Consider the following 13,113-nt stretch of genomic DNA (forward strand, 5'->3'; position numbering starts at 1 on the left):
ATTTGCGGCGGGTGCGGCGGGTGCGACGCAAATTCAGCCATACTATCTGTATGGCTGAACTCGAATCGCACAGAGATCGGATGTGATTTGCACTGCAGTGCGGTGCGAATCACATCCGTTCTCATAAACCGCTGCAATGTGAACCCAGCCTTAGTGACACTGGCGACGGGGGTGATCACGGGGTTAAACCTTTATTGGGGGGGTTAGGGGGGTACCTTAGAACTAAAGGGGGCTAACCCTAACTGCCCTAACAGTTATTACAGTCACAAATGACACCAATGCAAACAAAAAAAAAAAATGCAATTGGTGTCACTGTGACTGGGGGGGCAGGGGTAATTGGGGGGGTGATCGGGGGGTGAAGGGGGGTGTGAGTGTGCCTGGCATGTTCTACTGTGTAGTGTCGTGTTGGTGCAACTCACCGATCCTCTCTCCTCGGTGCCGGAACGAAAAATACCAACACGGAGGAGAGATTACATCACTTCCTCTGCCTGTGTTTACATTACAGGAGAGGAAGTAATGTCACGCCTCACTTCCATTCGTCATGAGCGATCGCGAGGGGGTGGCCATGAACGAATGGCCGCCCCCTCATCCCGGATCGCTCCTGTACGGATACCGACCGCCGCTGGCACCGGGGGGGGGGCCCGATCGGGCCCCCCACCCGCGGGAAGGCAGGGATGTATATATACGCCCATATGCCTGCCCGTGCCATTCTGTCGACGTATATCGTCGTGCGGCGGTCAGCAAGTGGTTAAACGATCGGATTTTGTTGTGTATTTTAAATCCAGCTCTCAAACGCGTGTGTCGGAAATTCCGACGGAAAAAGTCTGATGGAGCCCACACACGATCCGAATTTCCGAAAACACGGTCTGATCGCACATTTTCAGTCGGAAAGTCAGACCATGTGTGCAGGGCATAACACTGTACTACTCTGGGGAAATTATTAGGATTTTTTTTTTTTTTACACACTACTTTGTTTATACCAGTGAATTTCACTGGCATAAGCAACCATTTTTAACCGCTTCCTGCCCGCCCTATAGCCGAATGACGGTTTTAGGGCGGGCGGCTTCCCGTGCCTGGCCGTCCCTGGACGGCCTGGTGTTTACTTCCGCAATGCGCGCCGCCGCGGGCGCGCATCGCGGAAGTTCTGTGTTTGCCGTGTCCCCCGGGGACAGGCAAACACAGATCGCTGTAAACGGCCAATCACAGCGGCCGTTTACAGCGTGATCGGCGTGTCCAATGGGAGATGATCTCATATGTAAACATATGAGATCATCTCTCAGCGCCGCTCTCCCTCCTCACACAGACAGCGTGTGAGAGGGGAGAGAAGAACGGCTGCAGCAGCCGTCAGTGTAAAAAAGAAAAAAAAAAAAAAAAAGTAAAAAAAAAGTGCCATCCTCCCCCAGAGCCATCCTCCCCCAGTGCCATGCCCCCCCCCAGTGCCATCCTGCCCCAGTGCCATCCTGCCCCAGTGCCATCCGCCCCAGTGCCATCCTGCCCCAGTGCCATCCGCCCCAGTGCCATCCGTCCCAGTGCCATCCACCCCAGTGCAATCCACCCCACCCCAGTGCCACCTGCCCGCAGTGCTATCTGTCCCCAGTGCCACCTGTTGTCAGTGCCATTTGTCCCCAGTGCCATCTGTCATCAGTGCCACGTATAAGTGGCATCTGTCATCAGTGCCACGTGTTATTAGTGCCACATAGTGCCATCTGTCATCAGTGCCACGTATTAGTGCCATCTGTCATCAGTGCCACGTATCAGTGGCATTTGTCATCAGTGCCACCTGTCAGTGTCACGTGCCATCTGTTGTCAGTGTCACGTGTCATCAATGCCACTTATCAGTGCCATCTGTCATCAGTGTCACGCGTCATTGGTGCCACGTATTAGTGCCATCTGTCACCGGTGGCACGTATTAGTGCCACGTGTCATCAGTGCCACATATTAGTGCCGCTCTCCCTCCTCACACAGACAGCGTGTGAGAGGGGAGAGAAGAACGGCTGCAGCAGCCGTCAGTGTAAAAAAGAAAAAAAAAAAAAAAGTAAAAAAAAAGTGCCATCCTCCCCCAGAGCCATCCTCCCCCAGTGCCATGCCCCCCCCCAGTGCCATCCTGCCCCAGTGCCATCCTGCCCCAGTGCCATCCGCCCCAGTGCCATCCTGCCCCAGTGCCATCCGCCCCAGTGCCATCCGTCCCAGTGCCATCCACCCCAGTGCAATCCACCCCATCCCAGTGCCACCTGCCCGCAGTGCTATCTGTCCCCCGTGCCACCTGTTGTCAGTGCCATTTGTCCCCAGTGCCATCTGTCATCAGTGCCACGTATAAGTGGCATCTGTCATCAGTGCCACGTGTTATTAGTGCCACATAGTGCCATCTGTCATCAGTGCCACGTATTAGTGCCATCTGTCATCAGTGCCACGTATCAGTGGCATTTGTCATCAGTGCCACCTGTCAGTGTCACGTGCCATCTGTTGTCAGTGTCACGTGTCATCAATGCCACTTATCAGTGCCATCTGTCATCAGTGTCACGCGTCATTGGTGCCACGTATTAGTGCCATCTGTCACCGGTGGCACGTATTAGTGCCACGTGTCATCAGTGCCACATATTAGTGCCACGTGTCATCAGTGCCGCGTATTAGTGCCACGTGTCATCAGTGCCACGTATTAGTGCCACGTGTCATCAGTGCCACATATTAGTGTCATCTGTCATCAGTGCCACGTGTCATCAGTGCCACGTATCAGTGCCATCTGTCATCAGTGTCACGTGTCATTGTCCTGGTATTTCAAAAGTGTAATAAGTAGTCAACAAGTTAGATGTGTAATTTATGCTTCTAGAACACGTGATGGCGCTCCCTGCATGTTGGGCCTCTCTATGTGGCCAGGCTGTGAAAAAGTCCCACACATGTGGTATTGTAATACTCAGGAGGAGTAGCAGAATTTTTTGTGGGGTGTCATTTGTGGTATACACATGCCACGTGAGAGAAATAACCTATTACAATGACAATTTTGTGGAGAAAAATAAAGAAAATGAAAAATCTTCATTTTGCAAAGAATTGTGGGAAAAAAATGACAACATCAAAAAGCTCACTATGCCTCTTACTAAATACCTTGGAATGTCTACTTTCCAAAAAGGGGTCATTTGGGGGGTATTTGTACTTTTCTGACTTGTTCGGGTCACAAGAAGCGAGATAGACCACCAGTACATCAGATGTGATCAATTTTGTGCGATTCGCACCACAGCTTGTAGACTCTCTAACTTTCACAAAGACCAAATAATATCCACTAATTTGGGTTATTTTTACCAAAGATATGTAGCCGTATAAATTGTGGCCAAAATTTATGAAGAAAAATTAATAATTTGCATAATTCTGTCACAGAAACAAAGAAATATGCGTTTTTTTTCAAAATTTTCGGTCTTTTTTCATTTATAGCGCAAAAAATAAAAACCCCAGAGGTGATCAAATACCACCAAAAGAAAGCTCTATTTGTGGGAAAAAAAGGACACAAAATTCATTTGGGTACAGTGTTGCATGACTGAGTAATTGTCATTCAAAGTGTGAGAGCACCGAAAGCTGAAAATTGGTCTGGGCAGGAAGGGTGTTTAAGTGCCCAGTAAGCAAGTGGTTAATGAATGAACCTGACTCATTCAGTGTGTTTTGTTATGATTAGCTGTGATTGGCCAGAGCTAATCACATGACACAGATGGGCTGTGATTGGCCATCTGTATCATGTGATCACTGTGACCAATCACAGCTAGCAACCCAATTGTACACAATGAATGGCATAAAAGGAAGCCACCCATTGTTTACAAATGCCATGTGATATGCTGTGATTAGTCACAGCGATCACATGGTACTGGCAGCGGGCTGGTACACTGATCAGTCATCCATCATGTATGATAGACACAGCCTCTGACAGATCGCGCCACAGCACGGCCCCAGGGCGTCCACCCAAATCAGCTGGTTAATACACCTCCTTCATGATCTTCCACTGCCTGGAATAAAAGCCCCACACTCATTGTCACTGCTTTGACCTTTCCAATAGCATTAGGATCCCATACCTTTGTCCTGGCTATGTTTTGTTCAGGTCAAATTCAGAGATCAAAGCTTACCCCATGGTGTATAAAAAATATGTATACGTTTACACTATGGTGCAGACTATGGGCAATGTGAGGATTGTAAAAGACCTGGGGCGCCCCAAAGGGAGTTGTATAAATGAATGGCAAATGTGAATGTGTAGGAATGTGATTGGTGAACTGTGGTTTATGCCAAACTGCCATAACAATGGGGGGGAGGGGCATGGTTAACTAAAACCTGATCCTCTCTGTACCTATAAAACATGCTTTAATTCCTGTACCTCAATAGAGAGCCTCACAGACATACAGTATATAAACATCTGCACACAAAATATAGATAGAAAGTTAACATTTTGTCTGATCCTTTGTTAAAGAAAAACTTCATACAGATAGTCAGACGCTGCTTAGCGGCCAGCAATTGTTTGGACAACAAACACATTAGTCAACTGAATGTTATGTACAATATCTCACAAAAGTGAGTACACCCCTCACATTTTTGTAAATATTTTATATCTTTTAATGTGACAACACTGAAGAATTGCCACTTTTCTACAATGTAAAGTAGTGAGTGTACAGCTTGTATAACAGTGTAAATTTACTGTCCCCTCAAAATAACTCAACACACAGCCAATGATGTCTAAACCACTGGAAACAAAAGTGAGTACACCCCTAAGTGAAAATGTCCAAATTAGGCCCAAAGTGTCAATATTTTGTGTGGCCACTATTATTTTCAAGCACTGCCTTAAACCTCTTGGATATGGAGTTCACCAGAGCTTCACAGGATGCCCCCGGTACATATTGGCATTCATGGTTCCCTCAATGAACTGTAGCTCCCCAGTGCCGGCAGCACTCATGCAGACCCCGACCATGACACTCCCATCACCATGCATGATTGTAGGCAAGACACACTTGTCTTTGTACTCCTCACCTGGTTGCCACCACACATGCTTAACACCTTTTGAACCAAATAAGTTTATCTTGGTCTCATCAGACCACAGAACATGGTTCCAGTAATCCATGTCCTTAGTCTGCTTGTTTTCAGCAAACAGTTTGCAGGCTTTCTTATGCAGCACCTTTAGAAGAGGCTTCCTTCTGGGTTGACAGCCATGCAGACCAATTTGATGCAGTGTGGTCTGAGCACTGACAGGCTGACCCCCCACCCCTTCAACCTCTGCAGCAATGCTGGCAAAACCCATAAGTCTATTTCTCAAAGACAACCTCTGGATATGACGCTGAGCACGTGCACTCAACTTCTTTGGTCGACCATGGCGAGGCCGGTTCTGAGTGGAGCCTGTCCCGTTAAACCGATGTATGGTCTTGACCACTGTGTTGCAGCCCAGTTTCAGGATGTTAGCAATCTTCTTATAGCCTAGGCCAGTGATGCAGTGATGGCGAACCTTGGCACCCCAGATGTTTTGGAACTACATTTCCCATGATGCTCATGCACTCTGTAGTGTAGTTTGAGCATCATGGGAAATGTAGTTCCAAAACATCTGAGGTGCCAAGGTTCGCCATCACTGGCCTAGGCCATCTTTATATAGAGCAACAATCATTTTTTTCAGATCCTCAGAGAGTTATTTGCCATGAGGTGCCGTGTTGAACTTTCAGTGACCAGTAAGAGAGAGTGAGAACGATTACACCAAATTTAACACACCTGCTTCCCATCCACACCTGAGACCTTGTAACACTAATGAGGCACATGGCACCGGGGATGGAAAATAGCTAATTGGGCCCAATTTGGACATTTTCACTTAGGGGTGTACTCACTTTTCTTGCCAGTGGTTTAGACTTAATGACTGTGTGTTGAATTATTTTGAGGGGACAGCAAATTTGCACTGTTATACAATCTGTACACTCACTACTTTGCTACAATTTAAAGTGTAATTTCTTCAGTGTTGTCACATGAAAAGATACAATAAAATAGTTACAAAAATATGAGGGGTGTACTCACTTATGTGAGATACTGATATTGTATATGTATCAATATATATATATATTTTTTTTTTTTTTTTTTTTAATATAATATATAAATGTTTTGCCTTTCATTTCCATTTAAAACTGAATGGGTTTACTAAAATGAATGTTTTGACAAAGTAAGGGTTCATACATACTTTAACCACTTTTCCAACCACCACACACAGATGTACGTTGGCAGAATGGCACAGGCAGGCAAATGGGCGTACCTGTACATACCTTTAAATTTGCCGCCTACCAGGCGCACGTACGCCCGCTGCGTGCCATGGGAGCTTGCCTGCGGTTCCTGCACATTCAATGTTCACTGGCGGCCCGCAATTGCGGTGAGGAGAGGCAGAATGGGGAGGTGCTCTGTTCTGACTAGCAACATGACAAAGATCCACAGCTCCCTGTCATCGGAAGCAGTTATCTCTGTCATGTTGTAGTGATCCCACCCCCCCTACAGTTAGAACACCCTTAACCCCATTGATCGCCCCCTAGTGTTTAACCCCTTCCCTGCCAGTGTCATCTATACAGTAATCAGTGGCTATTTCTAGCTCTGATCACTGTATAAATGACAATGGTCCCAAAATAGTGTCAAAAGTGTCCAATGTGTCCGCTGTAATGTCGCAGTCCTGATAAAAATTGCAGATCACCACCATTACTAGTAAAAAAAAAATGTTATAATAAAAATACCCATAAATCTATCCCCTATTTTGTAGATGCTATAACTTTTGTGCAAACCAATCAATATACACTTATTGAGATTTTTTTTTACCAAAAATATGTAGAAGAATACACATCAGCCTAAACTGTGGAAGAATTTTGTTTTTATATATATATTTTTTTTTGGGGGATATTTATTATAGCAAAATGTAAAGGCAGCTGAGACACTCCTGCAAAATCGCTGGACCTAGAGGGACCTCAGATAAGTATTAGGGGGCTGCTGCACACAGCAGGCTTTTTATCTTAATGCATAGAATGCATTAAGATAAAAAAATATCTGCCTTTACAATCACTGTAAGGCCTTACTCACATCTGTGTGCTTTATGTGCGTTTAAGTTGTGTCATGTTAAAAAGAATAATGCTATCTGCATCTTTGATGCGTTTCAATGAAAACACATATTATATAGAGTTCAATAATGATGCACCAAAAACACATTTAAAATGTGCCTACAATGTACCATATAGATGTGAACCGGCCCTATTACCTGATTGACCTTGGTCTGGACTATCAAATCCTCCACAGGTATACCTGATAGTCTATAGCTTGTGTCTTGTATCTCTAAAATGTTTGAATATCTTTGCTTTTAGACACAGAAATTAACTCATTGGACCTTTAATTTCTGGACTGGACTATGCCTCGGACGAAAACAGGCAAAGTTATGAATAATCCTCAAACATGAAGAAAAGTAAAACAGTTTTGAGATTACAATCTAGGATTACCAGTTATTTATTTATTATTATTTAGTGCACAAAACCACCATGAGAATCCTAGTGCTTTGTTCAGATAGACTGCATGGTGGCTGAAATACATTAAAAATAAAGTAGGACTTCAGAAATATATTGATAAAAATAAAAAAATCACAACCATTTCCAATAAACTTTGTGTTCTTTTTAATAAATTTGTTCACAAAAAGCCTCATTATTTGTCAGTTGAAGAAAATACAACATTGCTACAGTATATTTTCTTTTTTTTATGTCTGGTTATTGGCTCATAAATACCATGTCACCACCAAATAACATCACATAGAAGTTAGAACATCTGATCTACATTATTATTCGGGGTCAGGGACTCAGAAAGTAGTGAATCAATAACAGCGTAAATACAAAAGCACCATGTAGAAAGCATTAGAACTTACTAATGGTTACATTTGTCACATACAGCACAAATAAATATACTGCATGTATGACGTTAACATTTTGTACAGTGAGGATTATTGTCCTGGGGTGCTTTATAAAAGCAGTGGGCCAGTGTGCAAGATCATACCTTGGGCCCTTCTGACAGAGAAAAACAAAGTGCAGCACGTGAAGCGCACCACGGCCAAAATTATGTGAGGTTTTCTATAACATTTGCTGGCTTTATGTAGTGCCTACTGGTTATATAATAAAGATGCTTGACAGTGGTTTGGTTAGTTGCCTTTTGCAGCCATTTGCCTCTCGCTCTGCATAGGGTTGCAAATCCTATCCAAAAAAAAAGAATTGATATTTCAAAAATATAAACAATATGGAAAAATTCACAATGCCCATAACAAGTAATGTGTTTGGCTTTACAGTTAAAGAGTCAAAACATTGTGATAAAATGCAAGCAAGTATTATGCATTGTGAAATACTTGAGGACCCTAGGACTGAACAGAAAACGTCCAATGGCACATGTAGCATGCCATGGCAAATGGCGGTCATAATCAGGTTAAACCTAACAGTGGTAGTGGATTAAATGATGTGGAATGCTTAAATAGAACCTGAGCCTAGTCCCTGTATGCACTCTACAATGCCACAGTTCTTGTACCAACAAAATACTCCTAATTACAGTATCACAAATGACAGTCACGCAAAAAGACATAAGGGTTGATTTACTAAAGGCAAATCCACTTTGCATTACAAGTGCACTTGGAAGTGCAGTCGCTGTAGTTCTGAGGGGAAGATCTGAAATGAGGGGAAGCTTTGCTGATTTTAATATTTATTGCCTTTATGAAATAACCCCCCATAAACCTTGGGACAAAGGCTCTCTTTTAAAAAAAAAGAACACTTTAATTACATTTTAGCTGACTGAGCCTACCTTAAAAGTGAATTATGGGGTTTACAAAAAAAAAAATCAGATCGATGCTGCATCTGTCTACCATTGCTTGTGCCCTGAGAACTGAGCATTCAAACACAGCGGACTGCTCAGTTCTCCCCTCTTCTATCAGTCACCTTCTCTCTGCTCTACCCCTCCAGTAGTCAATGGAGCACTGGGTTGGGGAGGGGAGAGATGGCTGGCTCAGTTTTCCAGTGGTGCAGCTAAGAGGCTGAGCCAGCTGCCCATCCAGATATCTGGGTGGATCCCAACTGTAAAGTCAGGATCTTTCCTCAGCCTAGCTGTTGGTCGAAAATGGGTCACAGGAGTGCAGGACAAACTTCACTCCTATGATTCATAAAAGTGTAGCCAAAAAAGCTTTGACAATACTCCTTTAAAGAAAAATTTAATTAAAACCAGCCAGGACTGTATAACATACAATATTATATATATATATATATATATATATATATATATATTTTTTTTTTTTTTTTTTTTTTGAAGGAGCCAGAATTTTTAAGGCCCGTAATATTTGTGCAGATGTTTATGAAAACAATATTTTTGCTACAAATACAATAAAATCGTTAATAGCAGACACAAACACAGCAAAAACGTACATATTTCTACTAAATTCCTACTAAATATATAGTAAATGCTAAAACTGTATTGAGTTATTAAACAAAATACATTTTGTGAAGCTGTGAAAATCAAAGACACGCAAAACTGTAAATAATCAATATAGTGTCAAATCTGAAGGTTATAATTTTTCACTTTCAGAGTTTGTAAAAGATCTCCCAAACCATACATGTGTGAAAGCACATGACCTGTAGAACAAAAAAAAAGTGCTACTTATTTTTTTAGGCCCTACAATAGTTGCCCAAATATTTACCCAATCACTATTTTCACTACAAATATGTGAAATCATTATTAGCACACTTAAACAGAACATAGCTTACAAAATTCCTAATAAATTCCTACTAAGGCCTCATTCACATGGGGTGTATTAAAGCATACCCCCATACGAGGCTGTGTTTGCTCACATGGGGATACACAGGTTTTCCATGCATCCCCGTGCAGGCAGTTCTATTCATGTCAATTGGGATGCAGTAGCTGCATGGACCCAGTCGCTGCTCCCAATCTGACATTAGTGTGGGTGCATGGCCCTGAATACAGCCAATGTGAGTTCAGGGACATGCACACATACCGACGCAGATGTCATATTGGGAGCGATGCCTGTGTTCATGTAGCTACTGTGTCCCAATTGATATCAATGGGACTGCCTGCACAGAGATGCATGGAACACCTATGCATCCCGTGATCCCATGCAGGTAAATACAGCCTCACACAGGCATATTCTGTAGTATTTTTTTTGGGGGGGGGGGGCTTTGATGAAAGATCAGGGGTCTCTTTTTTGAGATAGAGAAATGGACTGAGGCCATAGAGTCCCCATTCCCTTTCACTGCAGCCTCAGCTGCTCTGCAGATGAATGAATAGAAGTGAACACAGTTTACTATGCTTCAGTGATGAATGAACACAGCAGAGGTTGGCAGAGAACATTCCATTCAGGAACACAGTTCCAGTCCCAACCACTCCCCCACCCCCCACACACACACACACACACCCATTCTCCATCCTGGCGCCAATCTTCCACCTCAGCGGCAGCTGCATCCGGCAGGAGGGTGAGGAGGGGAAGACGGAAAGCAGTGTTGCAGGGAGGGGGCACCAGGGAAATGGTGCAGAGGGGGGTTGGGGAATCGATTTGCAAAGGTAAATCCCCCTGTGGTTGTCTAGAGGGGAGAGGCAGACAGGCCGACTGCTGCAGGGGAACCACAGGGGATAAGTACTGCAGGGTGTTAGTGGTGCTTGGGGTGTTCGGCTGGATTAGTACTGGTGGGCAGTGTGTGCTCCCCTCCCTGTGTGCCCCACCCATATTTGCACACTGGATGTATTTTTATGTTATATGACAAAACATAAATAGAGATGGACGAACTTCCGACAGGACGTTTCGCGAACGCGAACCGCGAACGCGCCCAAAAGTTCACGAACCGCAAAGTTCGCGGCAGGCCCCATTGACTTCAATGGCAGGCGAACCTTAAAAACCTACAGGTCATATTTTCAGCCACAAAATACTTACTAGCTGTGCACACATAGTCCCACCACATGGCCACTGACATAACACATGTATGAAGTGAATCTGGGATCGACAACTACAAGCATTCTTCTTTTTTCTGTGAAATTTTGACAATTCAGGACTCATGAAGGAGCGCATGAAGGCAATGGAGGAGAGGAAATGTCAGGGTAGGCTATGAAGAGGGTGCAGGAGATGATCACCAGCACCGTGATAGAGAGCACTGACACCAGCACCGTGATATAGAGCACTGACACCAGCACCATGATATAGAGCACTGACACCAGCACCGTGATATAGAGCACAGACACCAGCACCATGATAGAGTGCACAGACACCAGCACTGTGATATAGAGCCCAGACACCAGCACCAAGATATAGAGCACTGATACCAGCACCGAGATATAGAGCACTGACACCAGCACAGTGATATAGAGCACTGACACCAGCACCGTGATAGAGAGCACTGACACCAGCACCGTGATATAGAGCACTGACACCAGCACCGTGATATAGAGCACAGACACCAGCACCGTGATAGTGTGCACAGACACCAGCACCGTGATAGTGTGCACAGACACCAGCACCGTGATATAGAGCACTGACACCAGCACCGAGATATAGAGCACTGACACCAACACCGTGATATAGAGCACTGACACCAGCACCGTGATATAGAGCACTGACACCAGCACCGTGATATAGAGCACTGACACCAGCACCGAGATATAGAGCACTGACACCAGCACCATGATATAGAGCACAGACACCAGCACCGTGATATAGAGAACTAACACCAGCACCGTGATAGAGTGCACAGACACCAGCACTGTGATATAGAGCACTGACACCAGCACCGGGATAGAGTGCACTGACACCAGCACCGAGATATAGAGCACTGACACCAGCACTGAGATATAGAGCACTGACACCAGCACTGTGATAGCGTGCACAGACACCAGCACTGTGATAGAGTGCACAGACACCAGCACTGTGATATAGAGCACTAACATCAGCACTGTGATATAGAGCACTGACACCATCACCGAGATATAGAGCACTGACACCAGCACCGTGATATAAAGCACTGACACCAGCACCGAGATATAGAGCACTGACACCAGCACCGTGATATAGAGCACAGACACCAGCACCGTGATATAGAGAACTAACACCAGCACCGTGATAGAGTGCACAGACACCAGCACTGTGATATAGAGCACTGACACCAGCACCGTGATAGAGTGCACTGACACCAGCACCGTGATAGAGTGCACTGACACCAGCACCGTGATATAGCGCACTGACACCAGCACCGAGATATAGAGCACTGACACCAGCACCGAGATATAGAGCACTGACACCAGCACTGAGATATAGAGCACTGACACCAGCACCGAGATATAGAGCACTGACATCAGCACCGAGATATAGAGCACTGACACCAGCACCGTGATATAGAGCACTGACACCAGCACCGTGATATAGAGCACTGACACCAGCACCGAGATAGAGAGCACTGAGACCACACCAGCACCGAGATCGAGAGCACTGACACCAGACCAGCACCGAGATAGAGAGCACAGACACCACACCAGCAACTCGCTGCTGGGCCCCAAAAATATGACAGCGCTCAACCTCTTCAAACAGGAGGGTACGGGCATATAGTACAGTGTGCTTTTTTTGTACAAGGAAGTGAGCCAAAACGTAGAAAAAAGGTCTGTGTGCTCGATTAAATAAATCGTTTATAGAGATATATATGGTCTACTGGTCACATGTGTTGAATTCCTCCGAGATCCATGCCTCATTCATTTTTATAAATGTGAGGTAGTCAACACTGTCGTGAGCTAGGCGAGTGCGCTTATCGGTCACGATCCCCCCTGCTGCGCTGAACGTCCTTTCGGGCAGGACACTGGACGAGGGGCAAGCCAACAATTCCATTGCAAATTGGGCAAGGTCTGGCCAGAGGTCAAGCCTGCCCACCGAGTAGTCCAGGGGTTCATCACTCCTCAGAGCATCCACATTGGCCGTTAACCCGATGTAGTCGGACACCTGTAGGTCTAGGCGTTCCCTGATGCTGGATCCGGATGAGACCTGTCGATGGGTCGGCTGAAAGAATGACCTCATATCAGAAGTCACCAACACATCTTCAAACCGGCCTCTTCTTGCAGGCGCTGTTGGATTGGTAC

At 45.1% G+C, this 13,113-nt stretch overlaps 1 protein-coding gene across 2 annotated transcripts in view; it reads left to right on the forward strand.

Moving 5' to 3' along the window:
• Positions 1 to 7,645, forward strand: part of LOC143928026 (E-selectin-like) — a 360,097-nt gene extending 352,452 nt beyond the window's left edge. For both annotated transcript variants that reach the window (XM_077452609.1, XM_077452610.1), the window contains one exon: positions 7,335 to 7,645. In XM_077452609.1, the coding sequence (XP_077308735.1) occupies positions 7,335 to 7,363 (29 nt within the window). In that variant the 3' untranslated portion in view covers positions 7,364 to 7,645. The remainder of the gene's footprint in view (positions 1 to 7,334) is intronic.
• Positions 7,646 to 13,113: the final 5,468 nt, after the last annotated feature.

Source organism: Lithobates pipiens, unplaced genomic scaffold (genome assembly GCF_037356315.1).
Source record: "Lithobates pipiens isolate NorthernLeopardFrog02 unplaced genomic scaffold, aLitPip1_a1.2 Scaffold_23, whole genome shotgun sequence".
NCBI classification, from domain to species: domain Eukaryota; kingdom Metazoa; phylum Chordata; class Amphibia; order Anura; family Ranidae; genus Lithobates; species Lithobates pipiens.